The sequence below is a fragment of the Argopecten irradians genome, chromosome 7, assembly GCF_041381155.1.
Source record: "Argopecten irradians isolate NY chromosome 7, Ai_NY, whole genome shotgun sequence".
Taxonomy (NCBI): domain Eukaryota; kingdom Metazoa; phylum Mollusca; class Bivalvia; order Pectinida; family Pectinidae; genus Argopecten; species Argopecten irradians.
The window spans coordinates 41,022,371-41,047,976 of record NC_091140.1 but is presented as its reverse complement, the minus strand read 5'-3'; the positions used below and the strand labels follow the sequence as shown (position 1 = coordinate 41,047,976).

Here is a 25,606-nt window from a genome sequence, read left to right as displayed (position 1 = left end):
TATAAAACACTAGACTGTCTATAAACTGTTTAACATTATTATTTACTGAAAACAACACTTATGACTATGTCTATAAACGCCTTTAACTATAAACTGCCTTTATGTCAACATTTATTATTTTACTGAAAACAACACTTATGACTATGTCTATAAAACTGCCTTTGTAACAATTTATTATTTTACTGAAAACAACACTATGACTATGTCTATAAACTGCCTTTTCAACATTTATTTTTTTCACTGAAACAACAACACTTATGACTATGTCTATAAACTGCCTTTGCAGCATTTATTATTTTACTGAAAACAACACTTATGACTATGTCTATAAACTGCCTTTTAAACATTATTATTTTACTGAAAACAACACTTATGACTATGTCTATAAACTGCCTTTGCAACATTTATTATTTTACTGAAAACAACACTTATGACTATGTCTATAAACTGCCTTTGTAACATTTATTATTTCACTGAAAACAACACTTGTGAATATGCTCTGAAAACTGCCTTTACAACATTAGTTTTTTTTTGCTGAAAACAACACTTGTGAGTATGTCTATAAACTGCCTTTCCACAATATTATTATTTTACTGAAAACAACACTTATAAATATGATATCTCAATATGAAATAAAGGGTTATGCATGATAACATACAATGTTTCTTTTTGTTATATTAAATCTACACTAAAATAATATTGAATATGAATTAATTTTGCAATAAATGCAATTAAGATTCGGATTCATCGGATTCAGACAGCGAAACCCCTGATGTGTGTGGACTCAGCGAAAGCATGAAAGGAACGTGGATCGGTCTGAACTCTGAAGAACAGGACACGTCAGACCGAGTGACTGTGGACGGGGACAACGTTGACGTCATCAAAGATGGCGTCACCAAGAAATTCCGTTGTATAGACACTGGACTCTTTTACGGGGAGTACTTGTGGCAGTAAGCATATCAAAATCATTCAGTTGAGTTAAGATATTGTACAGCATACATACTGTATAGTTATTCAATTTTGTGGGTGTAAAAATTCGCAGTTTACTGTTTGGTACTTGATGTATTGTCGCGAATCATCTCTGTAGCCTTTGAAAGAGTCATTATTATTATACGTAAAACCATGATTTTGATACATTTCGCGAGATATTTGCGAATTTGAATGGATACGCGAATTTAGAAAAAAATTAAACTCACGCGAATATTAGCAATGTATACAGTAATTTAGTGGTAGTCTTATATAAACGTTTTTACAACATAATCAATGGTACTAAATATCAGTTTTTGCTGTTTATATTATAATTGCGTGAAGTCGTTATTGCATTTACTGTTTTCTTAAATTTCGCGCAAAAGTTTGTGCAACAATTAGTGCGCTAAGTGTATTTGGTAAATTTAGATTTACTTGATGTATATTTTTATTGGCGAGAATGTTATGAATCCCTCTTACATTGTAGAGTATGACACGTTAGTAACTGATATTTATGCTTCTATAATGTGTTCTTCATACCCATTACTCTCGGGATCACGCGCCGTTACGTGATCGCGCGCCATTAAAATTACATCAATCCTTACTCCGTCCCACTGAGGGGTTCTCTTTGATTCATTACTTCAGGAGCAAAGATAATGAAGATAGCTATCTTTGTGTGCTTAAAAAAGATGTTGATGGAAAAACGGTCGTCGATAGGATCATCGGAACAGCAACAGGTGAGTCGTTACCTCCATGGTAAATTATTTCTGTTTGATATCCATCATAATTCACAGGGCATGATACTGTCGGAACACCACGGCAGATTTATGACGTCTATGAAGATTGCGAAGCATGCGATCGAGGCGCTCTGATAATGGGTATGACGACCAAGAAAAAATGTTAATTATGACAGAAGAGGCAAGATACAATCACTCGAAAAATATCTAATCACAAATGAAAAACAATGATTGAAATAGCCAAAGAAAAAATAATTGAAAACTGAAACGTTAAAAGAATGAAATATTAAAAAAAAGTTTAACAACACCTTATCGAAGTACTACAATAAAGAAAAACAAATCTGATCCGAGTTATATTTAAATAATATATATACAATGTATAGCGCAAAATAAATAATTAAACAAATAAAATGTAAAATAAAAAAAATCTTCAAATTTATATTATTGTGATCGACATTTTTTTTCAGGAGATTTCAATCCTGTGCCAACACCAGAAATGACAGATCTAGAATACACGAGTTTATGTGTTAATGAAATCGCTGAAGATGTGCTAAATCTAAGGAAACAGTGATTGATAGACTGTCATGATAAAATGCAACATTAAATCGGCTTTTATCGCATAGTAAAGTATATACAAATGTAGTAAAATGTATTTGCAAGACAACAGTACAGTTGACATTTAGATCATTTTGCTCCGTACTGACAAAGTTTAAATGAAGGAAATTAACAGTATGAACCTTCTTATCAAAATGAAATAAAATAATTAAAAAGTAAAACAAAAATGCGTGTGACCTGAATTTTTATTTTGGTTACCTGTATACAAATAGTTTTCGTCATTTAAAACTGTTTCTAGTAGTCTATGTGTAGTGCGTGGAAAAACCCTACAAGAGTTAACAACATCAAACAACGTGTACTTGAACTTATGGGTTAGACAACTAGCTGTAGACTCACAGGCAGCTTATAAATTACCTTCGATCCACCGTATACTATTTGTGACACCGTTGAGTAGGTCTCAGTATATGACAGACGACAATGATACCGTATACTTCTTGTTCTAAATAAAAGTCCATTTGTTTATTACTTCGCTAGTTTCGGAAAATATTTTGTGAATTACTTCACATACATGTGTGTCATATCGGTATTAATTAGGTCTTCGACATTTTCCTGTCACAAAATCTGATATCGCATTAAAACAATGTGTTACAAAAAGGCCAAAAATATAATACATTTCTTTTTATTTAAATCAAAACAACAAACAATGTTTGAAATCGTGACCTTCATCATTGGTAAAATATCCTGCTTGACTATCTAAAATTCAATTTGTTTCTCATATTTGAAAATAAATAAAATTATCGCAACGTTTTAAAAAGAAGTCCATTTCCGATTTAGCCCCTGGAAGTTACAATATATCAATGCGCTCTGCTTCATGTCAAGATAATGTAATGCACATATGTTATTCAGTAACAGCTGTGTTAATGACATTTAATTGTACTCTATATCGTATCTCCCCCGAGGCACCTTTGTCCAGAAAGTCAATCAACACTAAGCTTATAAACTATTACACCATGACTGACAATTAAAAGAAAAAGTAAAAGTTAAAACAGTATAAGAACAACATATAACACATCAAAAAAATGAAAATATGCATTAATTTCTATAAAGACTTTTCCCCAGACTGTGTGCTCTTTATTTATCGCTTGCGTTTAGACATATTGGTTTATACATCGTATGAGAATGTAGGAAAAAGGCAATTGTGTGTTTCGTCTCTATAATATCGTTTACTGCATGGGTTTCACGAAAACTTGAAGTATTTTAATCTCTATGAAATCGTTTAAACATTTTGAGCGCATTTTAAATTTCGCGCTTCGTAAAAATTCATGCGAAAACGTTTAAACAACAACTATAATACAGTTTTTAACTCTCAATCGCAAAATTTAATTGAGTTGTCATGCATGATATAAATGGGTTACAGTAATCAATGAAAAATTAATTAAAAAAAGATTACATGCGTTTTAAAGATGCTACACCGTTAACAAATGGTATTTTTTCTCCATAAAAAACAGGAGCAGACGATATAGTATTTGTTATTTAGTTACAAAGGTTACTTATTTTACACCATTATCGCCATTGAAAAGTTTGAGCTTATAATTATACTTCAAGCTAAAAATATTAAAAAATGATTAATTGCATCCCGAAAAAAATCGTGGTACTATGTTTTATATGAAATGAAGTACTGAGTTTGCATGCACCAAAAGCAAAACAAATAATTTTATATTACTTTTTTGTGTTAATTAGACACATATATACACAATTAAACACCAATTATTGTTAAAATGATGAGTATCGTTTATGCTCTGTCGGCGGTGGAGCATCTTTAAAGATTTTATTAGATTAAGAAGATACTACGTGTTAATTTAAATATATATAATTTTGTACATTATTGAACGAAAAAAACATGAACTTCATTCTGATTTGAAGAAGAATATAATGGACTTATATATTAGCAACAAACGAACAACCAATTAGTGTTATCAAACAGAAGATGAACTATGTAATACATTCGCCGCTGGGTATTTTGACCTATTTGTTGGTAACGCAATCTAAAGAATCCATGTACAATGACCTTAGTTTGACCTCTAGAACTAGCACATCCAGACAACAGATGACCTTTGAGGCTGTGATATAAACCACGACTTGTTGTGAATGCTGATTAAGTGAATATCAACTGTTCAAAGTGTAAGTCTTCCTAAATCTTCATTATGGTAAGTAAATAGTTATATGTTGGCTATCATTGAGAAATGTTTGTTTACACAAAGTCCTGAAATGTTTTTTATCGCTGCAACAGTAATAAACACATCTCTCTTCATAGCTCATTAATATATATTTTATATATAATTTAAGAGAATATATCGTTCACTTTAAGTTGATTTTGATTTGTTTGTTTGTTTCTTGTCGCTACTCCAGCGACTTATTTTCTCTACAGATTGTCGTATATTTCACAAGTTTTAGAATAAATTGAAAGAGAATGGTTAAGTTATTAGTATTCCAGGATAGATTGTATATGTCAATATTGTCATTTAAAAACACTTTCCTTTTTAGTGTTAAGAAAATGGTTCCCCTAAAAGGTAATTTTCATACATGTATGAGCTTCCTGTAACAAAAAGTGACCATTTCTGAAACAATCAATTCCTTTCAATTGTGACACACTTTCAGGTGTGGCTCCACAAGAGCATTATATTGCTGGTATAATCGATTTCAAAGCTCTTGTTAATTTCCTTGCAACATTATTGATACCAAAGAAAATAGAAGGATTTGAAAATACAGTCCTGCTCATTTTTTTCTTTTTAATTACAGTTTCCTACTTCATTCGTTATACTATTTTGTCTGGCACTATTATCGACAACAGCGTCGGGTGAGTATCTTTTAGCGTTTCAAATATCATAAAATATATCAATCTTGCTTGTAACGTACCTTTTGATTGGTTGAAATGTTACTTTATTGGCATATGAAGGAATAAAATAACTTTAATGTTTGTAACGCCGCTTCTGGTTGGCTGACACATTGGCGTAATGATACCTTGAATAAAAGAGTCCTTTAGTAAAATGAATTACATTCAATTGAATATATTTGTTTTGTTATAGGGCTATAATATCGTCAATGGGACAAAAAATGTTATGAAAAGGAATATCATTTTTTAATTGCTCCACATGTAGGATTCTACGCAGCTGCGATTGGCTTTACAAAATCATGCCGGCGTTATCACTGCGAGATTAACTGTATAAATTATGCATTCAAAATAATTATATAAGCTTTTTGCTTTCTTATATATAACAATGTTTTGTACAACTGAACACTGAAAGTAGCTTCAATCAATGTCCAAAACTGAAGGTGAAGGGTCCTGTGAAATCGGTAATAGATACGGAGGCGGTTGGGATGGGGTGATTCGACATACATACAGGACAGGTGACAGTCTCGAGATAGAGGGCGCTGAGATCATCGCAACTATCAATGACGTCACAAATGTGTACAAGTGCAAGGAATCGGATGAATTTCAAATGATGTTTCTCATATTGTAAGTAAACAAATGTAGCTTTTTACCCAAGACAAAAAAGGAAAATGTTTTTCTTTTAATCAATGCGATAGTAAGAATGCCAGTCTATTAAATAAGAACAACTTTTATAATATGAAACTTTAGCTATTATCAAGTAAATTTTCCTTTGTAATTTTTTCTTTCTATTGTGTCATATATGCGTGCTTGTTTGATGGAGTTTAACGATGATACACGTAACTATGAAATGAATTTGTTATTTTCATTAAAGCACTACTAGTTATCATTAACTTTCAATGAATATAAAAAAAAACCCACAAAAACCCACTGTGTTACAGAACATCCGATGAAGCTCATTATAATTGTCTTGGGTTCCACCACATGATGGATTCCATTGTACAATACACTGTTGTCACCAAGAACGGTAAGTTAATAATCAATTTTAATTGGGCTATATACAGTATCAAGTCAATATATATTATTTAGAGTAAAATTTTTACGTTTACTGGTATAATACCCGGCTGCTACCAAGAAGAGTACATTAATGATTCATTGATTCATTCATTGAGTTATTTATAAAATTACTTGACTAGTAAATAATTTTTTTGTAAAGATAAATAATAAGAATAAAAAAGTATCAATATGGGAATTAAAGAATAAGAATAAAAAGCATCAAGCAAAAAAACTTGATGCAGAAATTTCCAAGAGTCAGGAAGGTCTTCTTGCGTGTCAAATTGTTTGATTACCTATAACTGAAAATATGAAAAGTCTCAAATTTGATCATATATATTTATAATATTCTTTATTGGATAAATGATAAAACTATAGTTTTCTTTAGTACTGAAAGTCTTTCCTTTGATGATAATTTATTCACCTAACGTTGTTATTTTCAGGATCGTTCAAGCCTATCAAAATCCCAGATGGTGATGATGTCACATTAGAAAAGCTCTGTATGAATGGAAACATGGAAGCTGTCATGGATATTGCTAGATATCTTGAATAAGTCAAAATACATCATTTGTATTCTTTTTATTTTATTTATATTTTGTGTATTCTTATATATTCTTTTAAAATAAATATCAGTTTTGAAATTGTCTAATTGCATTATTTTTTTCATAACTATATCAGTGCAAACAATGACATCCAGGGTAACCAGAGGTTACTATAACTGTCGTTACATCCACCAATGGTTTGGTTTGATAAGTTTTACGACCTTGTAACAGCCAGGAATATTTAATCAATTGCCAGGTTTGATGGTGAAGGAACCTGGAGAAAAACCACCGACCAGCGGTCAGTATCTGGCAACTGCCTCATATGTGGATTCGAACTCACGACCCAGTGGTGGAGGGCTGGTAGTAATATGTCGGGGCAACTTAACCACTCGGTCACCGCATCCCCAACAATGGTCTATTTCACAGCTAAAGAGAAGGGTCTGTGTGCGACAACAGAATAGACAGGTAGTTTGTTTCTTTGATGTGCATCAGAGGAATTAAATAACGGTACACTGCTGTTGACAAGTTGGTTTTGAAATTTGGCGTCACTCTCTATAATCTTCAAAGTTTCTGCAAACCTGTAATTGATCTGTGATTTTAACTCGCCTATTCGAAGGGGGGAGCTAATGTTGTCACCCCGGCGTCGGCGTCGGCGTCGGCGTCAGCGTTGACGTCCCATTTCACGTTAAAGTTTTTGAGAAAGTTTTGAAAAAGTTTCTGTTTCATCAATTGTTTAAGCTTAAGTCATCATAAATGTTTATGATTTTATTTTCCTAAAGTGTATGGATGCTGAACGTGATAATACAACCAATTTGGGGCCCTTTAGGGGGTTTTTGAGTCTGTTAATTTGTCATATTTCCATGTTAAAGTTTTTGAGCAAGTTTTTATTTTGTCTATTGTTTAAGCTTAAGTCATCATAAATGTTTATGATTTTATTTTCCTAATGTGTATGGATGCTGAACGTGTTAATACAACCAATTTGGGACCCTTTAGGGGGTTTTGAGTCTGTTAATTTGTCATATTTCCATGTTAAAGTTTTTGAGAAAGTTTCTATTTTGTCAATTGTTTAAGCATAAGGCATCATAAATGTTTATGATTTTATTTTCCTAATATGTATGGATGCTGAACGTGATAATACAACCAATTTGGGGCCCTTTAGGTTTTTTTTAGAGTCTGGTAATTTGTCATATTTCCATGTTTAAATAGTAAATACTTGAACATCAACTTCTTCTGAATAGGCGAGCTTTGCTGTTCTCCAACAGCTCTTGTTTCTCCTGGACTGCCTTTAGTTTTATCAAATATTGCATGGGTAGGTATAATGACAGTGATAGTAACCCCCGAATCGCTCTGAATCACATTCCGGTACATACGTGTGATAGGACTTAATTTCCCATGTAAGATACGGTTCCTCAAAATAAGAGTTTGTGCCCGATTACGTTTATAAATCATTTATACCAATAGTGGTCTTATTACAATATAGTATTTGGAACATAAAAATAATACAAAACCATCTAACTAGTGTATGTTGTGTTTATTATATGTTTAATCACTTTAAATATAAATATAAAATACAAACTAAAAGCAAATATAAAACAAAAATAACCTTAATATCTACGAATTGTTACTTGACAATGACAAAACAATAAAATAGTTTTAAAAAAGCCAAGTCACTTTCAACTTCCGAAAAAAATATTCACATTGATGTTTAATTACAGATTCACAAAAATATTACAATGGTACGATAGTGTATAAACGATATTGTTTATTGTTTACCAGAAACAATTTCTGCTACCGAGAGCCACGTTACAAAACCTTTTGTGATATATTTGTGTTTACAACCCGAAAGTTATAAGTTGACTAATACTGAATAAAACAGATAGTTCACAGTCATTACATAATTTCCACTTCAAATAGCTAAATTAAAACAAGCAATTGTGTTTATCAACTCATCCATCCCCGAAGACACATTTAGACTCTTCTAAATCAAAGACTAGGTCAGTCCATTATGAAATTTCAGGGGTGAAAGAGTCAACGAAACGGTAGCTAAAACAGACTGGTTCTGGTATCACTGAATAGTACTAAAACAGTACTACAAAAGCAATCGATCTAAAATCTGTCGTTTTATACTCATTTGAATAATGTTACAGAAACTTCAGAACAATTTACGTATCAACCACCCACGATACTCCAGAGGTGAAGAGATCGTAAGTGATCGGAACCCCTGGAGTATCGAGGATGGTTGATACGTAGATTGTTCTAAAACTGTAACTAACTCATAGTAAAACTGGAGGCAACATATCAGAACTGATGTACATCAAAAGCGCCGTATAACGGTACACTGTGGTCGACGCTGTGGCTTTGATGTTATGCGTTGCTCTCTCTGTAGTCTTCAAAGGAAATATTTGCTGGCCTGTGATTGGTCAACTGTTTTGTTTTCCGTTGAGCTGTCTCTAATTTTACTATAAGACAGTCCTGGGGTATACAGATCGTAAGTGATCGGAACCCCTGGAGTATCGAGAATGTGTATCCATAAATCCATCCAATGATAAAAGGAGAAAAGGCCTTCACAGAAAGTGGTTTTCATGCATAGCTCAAATTGTATTGACATTGACAATTGGTGGTTTTATTAAATAAGTGTGTTCAAATTGACCATTTAGGACCATGGAACAGTGGTTTTTATTAAAAAAATTGTGATCAAATAGACCATTTATGACCATGGAACAGTGGTTTAATTAAATAGGTCTTTATTCAGAGGTGTTCGCTATGTACATTGTATGATAACGATTGATTGATGCAAAATATGTTCTTCGAAGATGAAATGTCCTCAAGTAAATCAATAATATCCTTTTCCTAATAAATCATATGTAACATACTACCAATGGGCCTTCTAATGTACGTATATACTACCAAATTTAAATCTATCTTTAAATGCTACGGACTGTGGACAGAGACAATTGATCTTTCGAGCAAAAAGGTCTTGATATTATTTGAATGATTACTTGATAGAAAAATGCATTGATATATAGGTCAAATAGCAAAATATTGGGTTGTTTGATTCCCAAAGAAACTGATCCCGTATTTAAGGAGTGGTCTGTTTACAGAGATAGCTAAGACAGTATTTAATGTGCATACCATACTTGGAAATATTTGTAACAATATTCGTAATTGCAAAACTTAAAATAATCTATATTGAATTAATTTCAATAAAATTAATAACATGCAATGCTGTTACAAAAATAGGATATTGAATTACTGAACATTATATCGTAGGAGAAAAAATAATTATTTAAATTTATTCATCATTTTCACAATTGATTGATTAAATTAATAGATATATGTAATTTCAAAAGTTTATCACAATAGAATTTTCTTCATTTGATATTGGCCAGATTCCACGTTGACAGTTCATGTCCATAGATAGCCAAATTCTGACAAAGAGCACATGGCTCTTGAAGGTACACGTATTACAAAATGTCCTTGCCCATTTCTTTAGAAACTCCTTTGTCTCGTTTTGGATCCGTTCGAACTTTAGTATCCACTTGCCCATTACTTAATAGTCATACGGATACGTGAGGCACATTGTCGCACACTGGACATTGTATCACTCGTTAACTGTAACAACATTAATCGCTATATAAACGTCAACTAATTGCATGAAGATTTATTTATAATTCAATTTTGCTTGTTACCAGCATTTTTATTGGCTTAAAAATTTACTTTATCAGCCCATTAATGAAAAAATGGCGTCGCCCTTTGTGACGTTGCTTCTGATTGGCTGAGATGACAGCGTAATGATTTCATAGACAAAATAATCCCAAAATGAATTTTAAGTATTGAAGAGATTATCTTTATTAAATTGAATTATAAGGATTAATTTCAATAGATTTTTTATGTTATGAAGATATAACACAAAAATCTGAGTGTACTCTCATCATAAACCGCTTCGCGGTTTATTTAGAGTACACTCAGATTTTTGTGTTATATCTCCATAAACGTCAACTAATTGCATGAAGATTTATTTATAAGTAAATGCTTCATGTTAAAACATATGTAGAAAGGCATTTTCGAACAAAACTCCGTGATAGTCTAGTGTCTTGTTATCATCTATTGTTGTATCTCTATCACCAGTATACCATCCTCGATACTCCAGGGGTTCCGATCACTTACGATCTCTACACCCCTGGACTATCTCATTGTAAAACTGGTGGCAACAGAACAGTACAGGTAATTCAGTCCTTTGATGTACATCAAAAGAGCCATATAACGGTACACTGTGGTTGACTGTGTCGCTTTGATGTTAGGTGTCGCTCTCTCTGTAGTCGTCAAAGGAAATCTTTGCTGGCCTGTAATTGGTCAAATGTTTTCCGCTGAGCTACCTTCAATTTCACTATGAAATAGTCCAGGGGTGTAGAGATTGTAAGTGATCGGAACCCCTGGAATATCGAGGATGCAGGTATACCAGTATATCGCTTTATGTATGATAACATCATAGCTATTATTTGTATTTTAAGAAATTGTAGCGACATTAATATAATTATATGAATAATTACGTGTTCTATCTTTTGCTGTACATTCTAGGCAAATTTCCAATGATACAATGAAACAAAACGTCAATTGTTGTATCTTTGAAAGGATAATCACCCCTTCTTTTTCTTTACAACTTGAACTATTCCGCGGCTTAACACTGGTCCGTCGTTATGCAAAAGCATTGCCGGCCACACAAGGTATTCAACAATGTCTCCCGAACGGTCAAATTGCCTGAAGTATTTAGTATCTATATTTTTCCCAGCTTTGACGTCATATATAAATTCTATAGACGGGTCTTGAATGGCACAAAGCCAGCAAAGTTCCAAACAAGCTTTTGTGTAATCCATGACATTCGCGTTTTGGGAACCATATTCGGGGTTTTCACGAAGGAAGTGCTGAAAAAAACACCCAAATACTGTAAAAGGGATACTTACAATAAGCGGTATACGTATACGCATAGGATACGAATATGAATTGGAAGGGGAGCGGCGATTATTCTTAAAATATTTCATATTTTCTATTTTCGTATTTTTAATATTGACTTTAAAACAAGAGGCCCAGAGGGCCTGTATCGCTCACCTGGTTTGTAATGCCAAGTAATGTTCTAAATACAGGTTCATTGTTTCTTTTCTGAAGGAATTAGAATATTTACCTCTAATTCACCTACTGGGCCCTACCCATCCTACCCCCGGGGGGTCAGAGCCAACATTTATAGAAGTTCTGTTCCCCTTCCCCCATGGATGTTTGTGGCCAAATTTGGTCACAATCCATGCAGAACTCTAGGACAAGTAGCGATTTATAGGATTTACCTCTATTTCCCCTATTGGGCTCCACCCCTCCTGCCCCCGGGGGGTCAGAGCCAACATTTATAGAAGTTCTGTTCCCCTTCCCCCAAGGATGTTTGTGGCCAAATTTGGTCACAATCCATGCAGAACTCTAGGACAAGTAGCGATTTATAGGATTTACCTCTATTTCCCCTATTGGGCCCCGCCCCTCCTGCCCCCAGGGGGTCACAGCCAAACTTTATACAAGTTCTGTTCCCCTTCCCCCAAGGATGTTTGTGGCCAAATTTGATTACAATCCATGCAGAACTCTAGGACAAGTAGCGATTTATAGGATTTACCTCTATTTCCCCTATTGGGCCCCGCCCCTCCTGCCCCCGGGGGGTCAGAGCCTAACTTTATACAAGTTCTGTTCCCCTTCCCCCAAGGATGTTTGTGGCCAAATTTGGTTACAATCCATGCAGAACTCTAGGACAAGTAGCGATTTATAGGATTTACCTCTATTTCCCCTATTGGGCCCCGCCCCTCCTGCCCCCGGGGGGTCAGAGCCAAACTTTATACAAGTTCTGTTCCCCTACCCCCAAGGATGTTTGTGGCCAAATTTGGTTACAATCCATGCAGAACTCTAGGACAAGTAGCGATTTATAGGATTTACCTCTATTTCCCCTATTGGGCCCCGCCCCTCCTGCCCCCGGGGGGTCAGAGTCAAACTTTATACAAGTTCTGTTCCCCTTCCCCCAAGGATGTTTGTGGCCAAATTTGGTTACAATCCATGCAGAACTCTAGGACAAGTAGCGATTTAAAGGATTTACCTCTATTTCCCCTATTGGGCCCCGCCCCTCATGCCCCCGGGGGTCAGAGCCTAACTTTATACAAGTTCTGTTCCCCTACCCCCAAGGATGTTTGTGGCCAAATTTGGTTACAATCCATGCAGAACTCTAGGACAAGTAGCGATTTATAGGATTTACCTCCTATTTCCCCTATTGGGCCCCCGCCCCTCCTGCCCCCCCCCGGGGGGTCAGAGCCAAACTTTATACAAGTTCTGTTCCCCTTCCCCCAAGGATGTTTGTGGCCAAATTTGGTTACAATCCATGCAGAACTCTAGGACAAGTAGCGATTTATAGGATTTACCTCTATTTCCCCTATTGGGCCCCGCCCCTCCTGCCCCCGGGGGGTCAGAGCCAAAATTTATACAAGTTCAGTTCCCCTTCCCCAAGGATGTTTGTGGCCAAATTTGGTTACAATCCATGCAGAACTCTAGGACAAGTAGCGATTTATAGGATTTACCTCTATTTCCCCTATTGGGCCCCCGCCCCTCCTGCCCCCGGGGGGTCAGAGTCAAACTTTATACAAGTTCTGTTCCCCTTCCCCCAAGGATGTTTGTGGCCAAATTTGGTTACAATCCATGCAGAACTCTAGGACAAGTAGCGATTTATAGGATTTACCTCTATTTCCCCTATTGGGCCCCGCCCTTCATGCCCCCGGGGGTCAGACCCTAACTTTATACAAGTTCTGTTCCCCTACCCCCAAGGATGTTTGTGGCCAAATTTGGTTACAATCCATGCAGAACTCTAGGACAAGTAGCGATTTATAGGATTTACCTCTATTTCCCCTATTGGGCCCCGCCCCTCCTGCCCCCGGGGGGTCAGAACCAAACTTTATACAAGTTCTGTTCCCCTTCCCCCAAGGATGTTTGTGGCCAAATTTGGTCACAATCCATGCAGAACTCTAGGACAAGTAGCGATTTATAGGATTTACCTCTATTTCCCCTATTGGGCCCGCCCCTCATGCCCCCGGGGGTCAGAGCCTAACTTTATACAAGTTCTGTTCCCCTTCCCCCAAGGATGTTTGTGGCCAAATTTGGTCACAATCCATGCAGAACTCTAGGACAAGTAGCGATTTATAGGATTTACCTCTATTTCCCCTATTGGGCCCCGCCCCTCCTGCCCCCGGGGGGTCAGAACCAAACTTTATACAAGTTCTGTTCCCCTTCCCCCAAGGATGTTTGTGGCCAAATTTGGTTACAATCCATGCAGAACTCTAGGACAAGTAGCGATTTATAGGATTTACCTCTATTTCCCCTATTGGGCCCCGCCCCTCCTGCCCCCGGGTGGTCAGAGCCAAAATTTATACAAGTTCTGTTCCCCTTCCCCCAAGGATGTTTGTGGCCAAATTTGGTTACAATCCATGCAGAACTCTATGACTAGTAGCGATTTAAAGGAAATGTTGACGGACAGACGGACGGACGACGGACGCCGCGCCATGACATAAGCTCACCGGCCCTTCGGGCCAGGTTGAGCTTTAAAATAAACAAATACTATTGCAATTTACATGATAGAACTATAATACTCTTTAGCGTGTTTATAAACATATCATTGTCATTATCATAGCCGTTCAACCAAAAGCGCACTATCATTACGTGGCTGCCGTGTATATTGTACCTATGTCACAGTGTAAACTATGCGACACCTTAATAACGGGAGGGTTACAAGGTTAACGTTATATAGTGTTACATTGCACAACGGCCAATAGATATTATGATATCTGGCCCCGATTTCTCGAAACAAACTTAAGTCCAAAACCGACTTAAGTCTAAAGTTTTCATATAAGTTACGGAAGGAGAAAAACTTTTGTCTGCACTTTTGTTTCGAGAAATCGGAGCCAGAAGAGGAGAGAATTGCAATGTAGTATATAACTATGAATACAATAGACGCAAAATAGAAAATATGGAAGGTTTTTATGAATAATAGTCGCTCCCTTCCCAATACATATCCGTATACGTATGCGTGTACGTATACCGCTTATTATAAGTATTCTTAATAAGACACATGAGAAGTGTTTCTTCAGCAATGAAAATTATTTGGAGGGTTTAAAAATATTCTACCATCATCTATGAAGTGATTAAGCTCAAGGCTAAAACATGTGAAAGCTTAAATTTGGTTTGTACAGTAGGCCGTGAAATCATTTATTCTTTTACAGACGTATATATATAGTTATACATCAGAAACAGAAACATGCAGAAATAGTAAATTTGTGCGGTTCGAAGAAAATGCAAACCACGAAAATAAGTACATCCTAAAATATACTTTAGAGCAGAATAAAATATAATACAAATGTATCTACATTCAGCCTTGATGTCATTATCTTTTTTATTTCATAGCGGTATGAAAAAAAGAGTCGTTTCATAAAATCTCACGTGAAATGAACACTCATTTAAGAACCTATATGATGGTCAGAAACCGATATCACTGAAAGTTTACCTTGTAAAGTTTCACTTTTGTCGCGTTTGCTGCTAACTTCCGAGCATCTTTGATGTTTTTCATCATCTCCGCAAGGTAACCTTCTTCTTGGGATCCTTCTTGTTCCTAAAATCATAATTTCAAAATTTACCACCTAGAAGTAATGTTAACCAAATTATTTTTGCTGCTAATTACTTATTATTACGATATTAAAAGTCTGCGTGTTTCAGACTCATAGAATTTGATTACACGTATACTTATGTCGATTTTAACATTTTAAAAATTGTAGGTGTCTTATTCATATTTCAAGAGAACATCCACATGTTTTTGTAATGCCATGGTTGAACTTTCTAATCACCATATCTTATATATGAAATACCCACGGCACACGCATGTGCATACACAATTCAAAATGTAAATTCATATGCGGTACCTCGGCGTCTTAAATGACATATATCTAACTGTGAATTATTATAGGACCCAGTTTCATGAACACTCCTTTACGGAAATTTAGGAAAAATCTTATGTTACGAAGTCTTTCTTCAAATCTATAATAGTTTCCTATGAAATTTTTTAGTGAAGGATTCCTTAAATTTAAGGAATGTTCGCGAAACTGGGCCCAGGTACATGTAGTGCAATAATCGTAATATCGATGGGAATGATATCAAAACGCTCCCATCTACGAAGACAAAAATTACTTTTTCGATATTTAACTGTTCCAATACTGTATGCTACTATTTCTATTTTCAGCTACAATACACAAAAAAAGTTGGTTTTTTTTTTAATTCTGATTCGAGCAAAACTATTTTACCTTGTATGTTGTTAACCAAGGCTGTGCCATCAGATTTTTCATGGACAAAAGTTGGTGTGTTCCTATGTTCTTACAGAATCTCCAGATTTCCTAGATATTATACAAAACATAATAACTATTGTTTAAGTCATAAGAACGCTACACTTACGTAATAAAATTCGAAATGGCCTAGTATTGTTTTTATAAATACAAAAATAAACAAGACAAACAAATATTTCATTGAACATATTATAATATGTTATAATTGAATATTTATGCTTTGTCACCCTTATCAACGTCATCTATAAACAAAAAACCCTGAAGAGCAACTGCAGCTGCAAAAGCGCTCAGGCAAACAGATTTGTTGCAATATTTATTTCATCACTAGTATTTGTTCCTTCACAAGGACATACTAGACTACATAGATATTATACTTTCAAAATGCCATATACATACAACAAACATTTTCAGAAGGACGTGAGCATTTCCTTTGTCATTCAATTTGTCGTGAAATGATTCCATAGCTTCCGAATGTACATTGTCATACAATTCGTTGTACATCTGTGCCAGTTTCTGTGGACGATTGGGATCGCTGAGGTCTGTGATGTCGGGATTATTGTCTGACAGTTTAGCTCCCGCTACCTTACTCAGCCTTCACGCAAGAACAATAAACAATATCGTGTCAAAATGAGGAATAAACAAAAGTTTCCGTGGTTTAATGAAAGCAAAACTGAAAACTTCATAGTTTCTTAAATGGTAGTAAGGCAAAAATGAACAATGTTGTTTTCATATTGAAGGTCAAAGAACACGGTATTGATAACAAAACAAAACATTACCACTTGAATCATGCTGAGTTGTGTATCAATACGCTTATTCCACATCTTGTCGTATCAATATACCTGGATTAACATGTTTACACCATCATACAATGCATGTAATGTCAGAGAACTTTGGATTTTATCTTATTGTAAGTACTGGACAACATGAAAGCTAAACTTTGGACTCTATGTTGCAAGTGTTGTACAACTGCTACATGAAATATTCATCATTTAGAAACTTCTTTGTTGTTGTGAGTGGTGTGGAACTACGAATATATATATATATATATAAAAAAAACGTTTTACACATTGGAATGATTGTTATGAAACACGAATATTTTTAAACATGAATTTTTTTTAACTTCAAAAATCATAAAAGCAAATTCAGACAAATATTCTTTGTTATGCAATATTATCCAGCAAGCAATCAGTGGCAAATGAGACATCATATATGCATATACTTAGAGAATATAAGAATGATGATGAATCTTCATCTTGATTACCTGTGCAGAATACGATCTTTTTCAGCAAATGTAGACTTTAAATCTTTCCGTAAATCCTCATTTTCGTTCTTCAGTCTCTCTATCTCCTTCTCATATTTTGCAACGTCTTTAGATCCTTTATCACTCCGGGAGGGTTTTAACCGTGATTGTAAATCTTGTACCTCTGCAGTCAGCCGTGAGATTTCAACGATAAATTTTTCTTCTTTTTTCTTCCATCTGACCGAGAAAATATATATTCAAATTGTGTTTACGCGAAACAAACGTTAATTTCCTTTTACAACATTAAGATCAATGGAGGATCTTACATTAGTGGCAATGTGATCTGAAATTTATCAAACGATTTAAATTATTTTGTATGCCACCAGCTTTTAGGCAAGTGGCATATCAACGTATTTAACGAGTTTGATAAATGTCATATCGCATAGTCATGAGTATAATATTATATTCCTCAAATAACTGTTAATAGTAGAAATACAAACAGTAGAAATCCGGCTTGGTTGTGACGTATCCGCCTACTGAGACAATCATGCGACGTCATAATATGTCATAATATATTATATTGATTATGACTAAATGTGACGCCACATAAGTGATATTACACATGTGTCTTACGATATTAATGATATGGCTGTATGACAGAGTTATGTTTTATAACACTAGGCCCAGTTTCATGAAAATTTCTTAACTTTAAAGAATTCCTTAAACGTAGGAAAGCATTAGGGACGTTAAGGAACCTTCCTTAAAATCTGTAATGCTTTCTTATGGATAATTCTAAGTTAAATAATTCCTTAAAGTTAAGAAATGTTCATGAAACCGGGTCCTGGACGGGTTAGCTACGTGATAAAAAACTTTTGATGTAAGGAGACATCAGGGCCCCGCAACATAAAACTTTCTCAGACAGATATTTTACCCAAGCCTATGTAAAATCATATGCTTGAGTAAAACATCTCTCTGAGAATAGCTTTATGGTGCTGGGCCCTGTGTTTTATATTTCGTGTATACTTACTCTATACTAGATATTGTCCCTGGATCTTCTTTTGCTTTTGTAGCCGCTTGCTATAAAGAAATTGGAATTATGTTTCATAATTTGCAAGGACATAAAAAGATTCGTTCTGCTCAATATTCAGAAATAACTTATCACCACAATATCAATAATAGATTTTTTGGTTTTATTAGTTTCACGTCCCATTAACAGCATGGGTCATGAAAGGACGTGCCAAGTTTGTTGGTGGGGGAAAACCGGAGAACCCGGAGAAAAACCACCGACCAGCGGTCAGTACCTGGCATCTGTCCCACATGGGATTCAAACCCGCATCCCAGAGGTGGAGGGCTTGTGGTTATATGTCGAGACATCTTAACCACTTGGCCACCGCGGCCCCCAATAATAGAAAGGATCATGAAACGTGAATACCAACTTAAAATAAAAATGTTAATTTGAGCACAGATCATATTAGGATCATATCAGGAAATTGGAAAATTATTCCCTCAAAATAGAAATATTTAGAAATAACGATAACGAGAAAATATAATTAAAAAGCAGTTCAGGAACCAATGAAAACACGGTGAATGTTAAAAATCGCAGAAATAATATGTAAGAGTTATGTCAGAAACCATGTTCATGTTCATCTTACCGTCCAAAGATCTTCGTTCACTTTATTCAGTGCATCCATAAAACTAGCTCGCCTGTACAATTCTTTGACATTTGGTGTTTCTTTCATCAACCTGTGTAAGCAGTCTGCCAATGGGAGTGGCTTTTCGGGTGCTGGTGGCTTGCTTGCCGAATGTACAGGTACACTAAACTTTGGTACGGCTTTTGGTTGACCCATCCCAACAATGCCATGGTAACCAGAAGTAAATATATGGGAGCTGTGATTTGCTCTCTGTCGTCCAGCTGGCGATGAGGACGATGAAGTCGGACGGACAGTCTTCCTGCAATTGTTAGATAGTTAATCTAGTATTTACAATACCAGCAGGTTTTCAATTAATTTGTTTTATGTCCTATGAACCGCCAGGCTTATCAAATCCAAGTCGAGTAATCCAAACTACCTGAGGTCAGTACCTAGCAAACAGCCTTGTGAAAGGCTAATGGCCAATGCAGTCCCTACGTGCACAATGGCGACTTAAACATATACTCTAAGTGAAAACAAAGGAACACCGGGCGAATGATTAAGAACACTGTTTACATAGATAAGAATTCTTTTGTTCACCGTGCAATACTGCTACCCTTTACCAGCACAGTGTATTTGCAGTATTCCGTTGTACGACTGTAGTATGTATGGAACAGCTGATATTATATAGATGTTTCTATTTATCTTATTTTCCAAATAAAATAAAAAATAATACACGTGTAAAAAGATCGAATTAGTATTTCTTTAGTTTAATCATATTTATTTTTTTATGAAAAAAGTAAAGATAAAAATAAGCAGTTGTATACAAGCTCATTTCAGTTTTATATTTTATCAGTATCTGTGACATTTTTAAATGATTTCACCGAAAACATACAGAGGCCATCAGAAACAAAAGGGTTTTACATTATGTAAAATCTGCTCTGTTATCAATGCCTATAAGGCCTCATACATGTTTTGTCATTGGCCTTTAATGGTTTCTAAGATTTAATTAATCAAAACTTGTGGGTTTCAATAAATTTCTCAAGAATAAAACGGGTTAACATATTAGGCAGGTTAACTTCTGTGACCATTTATCATAGGTTAAAAAAGTATGAAACAAAAAGGAATTCTCTATTTATATTGCTACCACAATAGGCGGTGTTATTCAACTCTCAGGACATTGAATAAACACTACAGCTGTTGATTAACATTTTGTTTATACCACAAGGTCATAGTTAATTCTTTTTCTAATGAGTAAATTATTTCCATACATACATGTGTACATTATGTGAAATGTTTGAGATTACGCTGACGTAATTGATCTCAATGATATTAAAATGTGTATGAACAATTACAGAACACTTGTTGCAAAATGTCAGTAAATATTCCAATCGAATCGGCAAGAAATCTATGTATCCACCACCCCTAAAAGATATGAAAAATGCAGCAAATTTTGTCACGTTAAAGATATATAATTATCATTTCGTTGCTCTTTTATATACATTTACATTTCATAAAACATATCGTTAGTAATCGTTGTTTAATATAATATGCAGTTAATTTTTAATACAAGTTATTATAGATGCTCCATCGCCGACATGTGCAATCAGTACTTCATTCCATATAGGATAAAGTGCCACGGGATGTAATTAAATGTTTTTAACTTAAAGTATTATTAAAAGGTCAAACGTTTCAATGGTGGTAATGATGTAAAGTAAATAACTTTTATAACTGAAGAAAAAATCTGCTCTTGTTTTTGATAGTGAAAAAATACAATTTGTCAGTGGCAGAGCATCTTTAAACATCATTAATCAATAATCGTTGTTTAACATAAAGTGTATTAACATACATGTAAATAATGGCGCTTTTGGTACATTTGTATTTGCTATTTTTTTAAATATATTTCATTAAACTTTATGGTATTATACAAAACTTACGCATATCCAGGGACTGCGCGATTATAACTCATTCTGAAAAATATCACATAGTTATATATTGTAAAACATTTCAGAGACGTTTATAAATCTTTAAAAGAACCAAACATAGTATCATATAATAAAATATATAAATTTGTTTATTTTAATTTGATACAACTTCGCATATTTTGTTTATCAAAAAGGCAAAGGCAAGGCAAAAGACTAATACATAGTTAGTAGGATATTTTATATTCGTACGAGAATACTTCGATAGCGCATTCCATGTTGTACTGTAGTGTAGCCAAGGAACGATAACTCTTATCTAAGAAAGGAAAGAATGCTGCACTTGATCTGGGTTGATTTGATGCTTACACCTACTTTCGGTTTACGTACAGGTGTAGTAAAAAATATTTTTCAGTCTCTGATAGCTAAATATATCACGTGAAGTAACTAGTTTTTTAAAAATTGAATAAAAATCAAGGTTTCTTGCATAAATCACAAACTTCCTTAGTCATGTTCAGAAAGTTAAAATGTCACGAATGCATATCAATACTTCGTTAGCTTCACATTTGATAAGCTCACCATTGATACAAAATTTACCTATCAGTTTGTGCACATTGATCTTACTTTAATCCGGATCCTTCTTGTTGGTGTCTTGAGTCCCACGGGAGAGAAAAGGGCAGTCCCGATTACTTGTATAACCGCACGCTACATATCAACAAACAAAACGTATTCAATTTGTCGCCATTTTGCGGTATGTACAGGTGACGTATATTGGAACTTGGGGCCCAATTGGGGTTATCAAAACAAGCAGGAAGTGGTTAGCAGTTACTCTATTCACAAACAAATTAAATGCATTGACAAATACCTTGGGTTATTTACAATATGTTTGTAACCATAAACTAAAACCCATTGTATAAGTCAATAGATTGAAACTATCGGCATATCTCGTGAGGGGGTAATTGTATTGCTTGTAAAATTATAGAGTTAAACCCGTGCCCTTAGACAATTACAAAGTAGCAACGATTTGTTTTGTTCTTTTGTATTATATATTATGAAATGTATACCAGGAACTACCCATATATGTAAGTTACCTTTTATCAGTCATTGTGCCGCCTTATTCAAATCTACTTAGCTCTTTCCTTATTTTGCCGTGGTACTGCGATATGAAAAATGTTTTTAACTTGCACTGACACTTTAGTTTCGTCATTTGCACACACGATCGATGACAGAATATTTGAAGGGATACTTAAAAGTCTTTAGCTTTAGCTCCGAATTTCTTAGTGTCCTCATTGGATTGTAAAGGCAAATATGTTTATTATTTGGCCAAACTGATAACTGCAGGGAAAAATATTTAGAGCAAAGATGAACTTGATATATACATATACGTAGTGTCGTTGTACAGGTTCTTTAACTGTAAAAACAAAACAAAAAGTAATGAAAAAAACCCTTTCACCTCTCTACGAAATGTAAGGAATGTATTTGTACAAAATAGCTGGAATACTGGTAATTTCTACAAACAATTCAATAGAAGTTAGATTTTTGACATATTTTTATATGGCAACTTGCTACATATATAATATGTAGAGACAATGTTTATTTATTTTTGTTTTCTTTTTTTATTTTTTTTTTTAAATCACAAAAACATTTTGACTAATGTGGATACTGAAACCTCACCAGAGCAGATTCTTAGGTAACATTTTACAGTGTTCTGTCTCTAAATGTGTTAGGCAGCTGTCAGTCTAACAAAACTACTATATAGATAGTTCAATTGGTTATTTTGCTTGTATGGAATATTTGTTGACATCATCTTGATTTTTGTGACAGATGTTGTTTTGTTGAGGATAGAATGATTTTCATCGCCATGGTGTACACGGGGATGAAGACTGGAATTGTTTAAATCGACGCCATGTTCTCATAAAAAAATACCTCAACTCCGTCTGGTATAAGAAAAGGTAAGGCGCATTTCCTACAACTATATTTTTATTTTGACCCGGATATATTGTTTGATTGTTTATTTTTGCGGGACTTTGTGACAGTGTTATGCTATACAATTGTCATTCTTGCCCTTTCCATTGTATTCGCGAATGTTCGCGGATATTTTTTTGACCGCGAATAAAGCGAAATTCAATCGCCCTTGAACAAGAACAACTATACAGTTTGATGGGAGAACGCTTACTTTTCCGGAACACTATGTTCTATTCTCTATATATATCCGGAGTCTTCACTAATGCATTTAATTTTATTGATGTTTACCATTGTGAAAAGAAAGATAATTTTAAAATTTACTAATCAAGATATCAAGCTTTTCAACTTGTTGAACAATTATAATTACTCATCAATCGATCTATAAAGAAAATAACGTAACCTCACGCAGATTCTCTGAATGTTTTTAATTTCAAAGCCATGCATGATATATAAAATGTACAAACTTGGTCATAGATTTGATCACATCAACCATCAAATCGCGGAATTTAAGGTGTCAATATTATGTCAATATACAGTATTTAAAACATAATTATGATGTACAGTAAGTTTACTTTCATATCATCAGATGTTTGATATAATGTGGAAGGCAATATTGCAACACAATATATATCATAATTGCAAACTGACAAACATGAAATCCCTAAGGAATTGTACACATATAATATATTTTCAGTAAAAATCAAACTCAGTAAACTTTCTGATGTACAAATTACAAGCGATTTATGAATTTAGGTAAAAGGATGAGTGTCAATTTGGGCCTTCCGGTGGTCATGACCGATATGCATTTTTTTTTACAGATACCCGGGGGTTAGGACATCATGATATGACATATTATTAAGGTCAGGTCGGAGTCCCTTGTGAGTTATGGGGGGTTAAACAGGATGGGCAATTTTCTGTTTTGTCCCGTTTTGTTCGAACTAAATTATATATTTGAATTATTTTTTATGAATTATAATGCATTTATATATTAAAATTTAAAGATTTTGGAAAATATAACTTAGCGTCAAAAAATAGATCACAGTACAGTTACATATTGCATTAAAGTTGTATGTGCCATAACCGTGCAAAACTTTCGATGTGTTGATGATTTTTACGGTAATCTATAGAAAACATAAGGTGTGTGCTTGTAAAATTTAAACTTACGCAAATAATTATTGCAACTCTGAAAATTTAACTTTTGGTGCTGACTAACATATTATAAGCTCTTCTTGATTCGTGAGTATAAAACTTATGGCACAAATGATTTTAATACAAAATTATTTACAAAATCATAAAAACGTATCTGAGATGTTAAGATGTTATATACAAATATATCCACATCTTTTAACATTGGCACAAGAATCCTCATGTCATGGATTAATTGAATCTTACATGGGTCTGTCAAGTGGACAGGGATATCTTAACCCGAGTGAAAGATTTTGGCAATCAATCCACCCGAGGCTTGAAGAGGGTTGATGGTCAAAGTATTTCACGAGGGTTGAGATATGCATGTCCACCTGACTGGCCCATGTAAAATTCTTTTTCTCCCATACTTTAACGAGAAATGGTGAAAATGCAGTCGACATGAACGTCGCTATGCGTAAAAATGGTCAACGCATGTATTGATGACGTCATTGTCTAGCACGTGTGAGTTGTCTTTTCATTACCCCGGTAAAAGACATCTTTTTATTTTTTCCCTAGCAACCGCGGAATAACCCTGTCAAGTATGGGAAAAATAATATCAACATTTTCCTTATTTACTGGCTACACGTAATGTATAATTCATATGGCAATTAAGTGAAAACATATCAATGTAGTACTAAAGACGTCTTAACATATAACGATGTAATATTTAGAACTACTAACATCACGTTATTACCTATTACTGCTAGTGGAGCAATGTAAACAAATTAATAAATAAAACAAGTTATTAGCACGTCTGTATAGTTCTTATCTGATCTATTGTAAATCTCTACTAATGAATATGTTAGTCACAGTCGGGCATCTTTTGTTTTATTTATTTGATTCTTAAAGAAGCCAACTACTCAAGTGAAGCATTTGCCTAATAATGGCCCTAAGTTGTTGCTTTCTCTATTCAGAAATCCTTTCCCGGCAAAAATGTATTTCGCATGCGCAGTTTCTTTTCTTGACAGCTCTACATGCGATTGAGTGGTGCTTCAATAATTATGGAAATACAACCAAGCAAATTGTATGCATGTTAATTTTTGACATATCACTAGCCTTTCAGTAAACAAAACAAAGCAACAAATACAAACATTTTGCTGATCCACAAGTTTGCAAGTACTTATGGCAAATAATTTCAAAGCAAAGTCATAAACTCGTAAATTCTTAGATTCAAACTGGAATGTTTGCACACATCTCCCCATATTTATGACATTAACATATGACGTAGTATGACTGGTCAGTGTCTAATGTGATCAATATAAATTTAACTCGTGTAGAGCATAAGAAGAATTTAACTCAATCGTACAAAGAAAATAAAATACATTTTTATATCAAATGTATATATTTTTAAGTTTCAAACAGTTCTAAATTCTAAATGCTTATTACAATATAAGTATATGTATATCACACGACAAAACAAAATTCAATATAAACATACTTCATTAAGTCATGTTTTATGCACATAAAAGAAATAAATACAGGGTAGGTAAAGACAGTTATAGTATGCTGCTACATATAGAAACCTTCT

General features: G+C 34.4%; 3 protein-coding genes across 3 annotated transcripts; 2 read left to right on the top strand and 1 right to left on the bottom strand.

The window, feature by feature from the left end:
* Positions 1–720: 720 nt before the first annotated feature.
* On the top strand, positions 721–2,500 carry LOC138328452 (uncharacterized). Its single transcript, XM_069275257.1, has 3 exons — positions 721–950; positions 1,612–1,703; positions 2,171–2,500. Exons 1-3 carry the CDS (start codon positions 796–798, stop codon positions 2,272–2,274), a joined length of 351 nt encoding a protein of 116 aa, XP_069131358.1. The 5' UTR covers positions 721–795; the 3' UTR covers positions 2,275–2,500.
* Positions 2,501–4,041: 1,541 nt separating this feature from the next.
* On the top strand, positions 4,042–6,842 carry LOC138328451 (uncharacterized). The gene is made up of 5 exons (XM_069275256.1): positions 4,042–4,465; positions 5,058–5,115; positions 5,592–5,775; positions 6,090–6,175; positions 6,645–6,842. Exons 1-5 carry the CDS (start codon positions 4,463–4,465, stop codon positions 6,752–6,754), a joined length of 441 nt encoding a protein of 146 aa, XP_069131357.1. The 5' UTR covers positions 4,042–4,462; the 3' UTR covers positions 6,755–6,842.
* A 3,895-nt stretch (positions 6,843–10,737) lies between these two features.
* LOC138328448 (uncharacterized) lies at positions 10,738–21,725 on the bottom strand. Its single transcript, XM_069275255.1, has 9 exons — positions 21,553–21,725; positions 20,947–20,979; positions 19,034–19,331; positions 18,409–18,458; positions 17,403–17,618; positions 16,538–16,733; positions 16,103–16,192; positions 15,313–15,417; positions 10,738–11,665 (listed from the first exon to the last, which is right to left on the bottom strand). Exons 2-9 carry the CDS (start codon positions 20,976–20,978, stop codon positions 11,381–11,383), a joined length of 1,272 nt encoding a protein of 423 aa, XP_069131356.1. The 5' UTR covers position 20,979; positions 21,553–21,725; the 3' UTR covers positions 10,738–11,380.
* Positions 21,726–25,606: the final 3,881 nt, after the last annotated feature.

Coding starts and splice junctions, on each gene's coding strand:
- LOC138328452 (XM_069275257.1), top strand. CDS start 796: ATGAAAGGAACGTGGATCGGTCTGAACTCTGAAGAACAGGACACGTCA. Junction 951..1,611: donor TACGGGGAGTACTTGTGGCA/GTAAGCATATCA, acceptor TCATTACTTCAG/GAGCAAAGATAATGAAGATA. Junction 1,704..2,170: donor GATCATCGGAACAGCAACAG/GTGAGTCGTTAC, acceptor ATTTTTTTTCAG/GAGATTTCAATCCTGTGCCA.
- LOC138328451 (XM_069275256.1), top strand. Junction 5,116..5,591: donor ATTATCGACAACAGCGTCGG/GTGAGTATCTTT, acceptor CCAAAACTGAAG/GTGAAGGGTCCTGTGAAATC. Junction 5,776..6,089: donor CAAATGATGTTTCTCATATT/GTAAGTAAACAA, acceptor ACTGTGTTACAG/AACATCCGATGAAGCTCATT.
- LOC138328448 (XM_069275255.1), bottom strand. CDS start 20,978: ATGAGTTATAATCGCGCAGTCCCTGGATATGC. Junction 19,332..20,946: donor CGCGCAGTCCCTGGATATGC/GTAAGTTTTGTA, acceptor TAACAATTGCAG/GAAGACTGTCCGTCCGACTT. Junction 15,418..16,102: donor CTTGGTTAACAACATACAAG/GTAAAATAGTTT, acceptor TTATGATTTTAG/GAACAAGAAGGATCCCAAGA.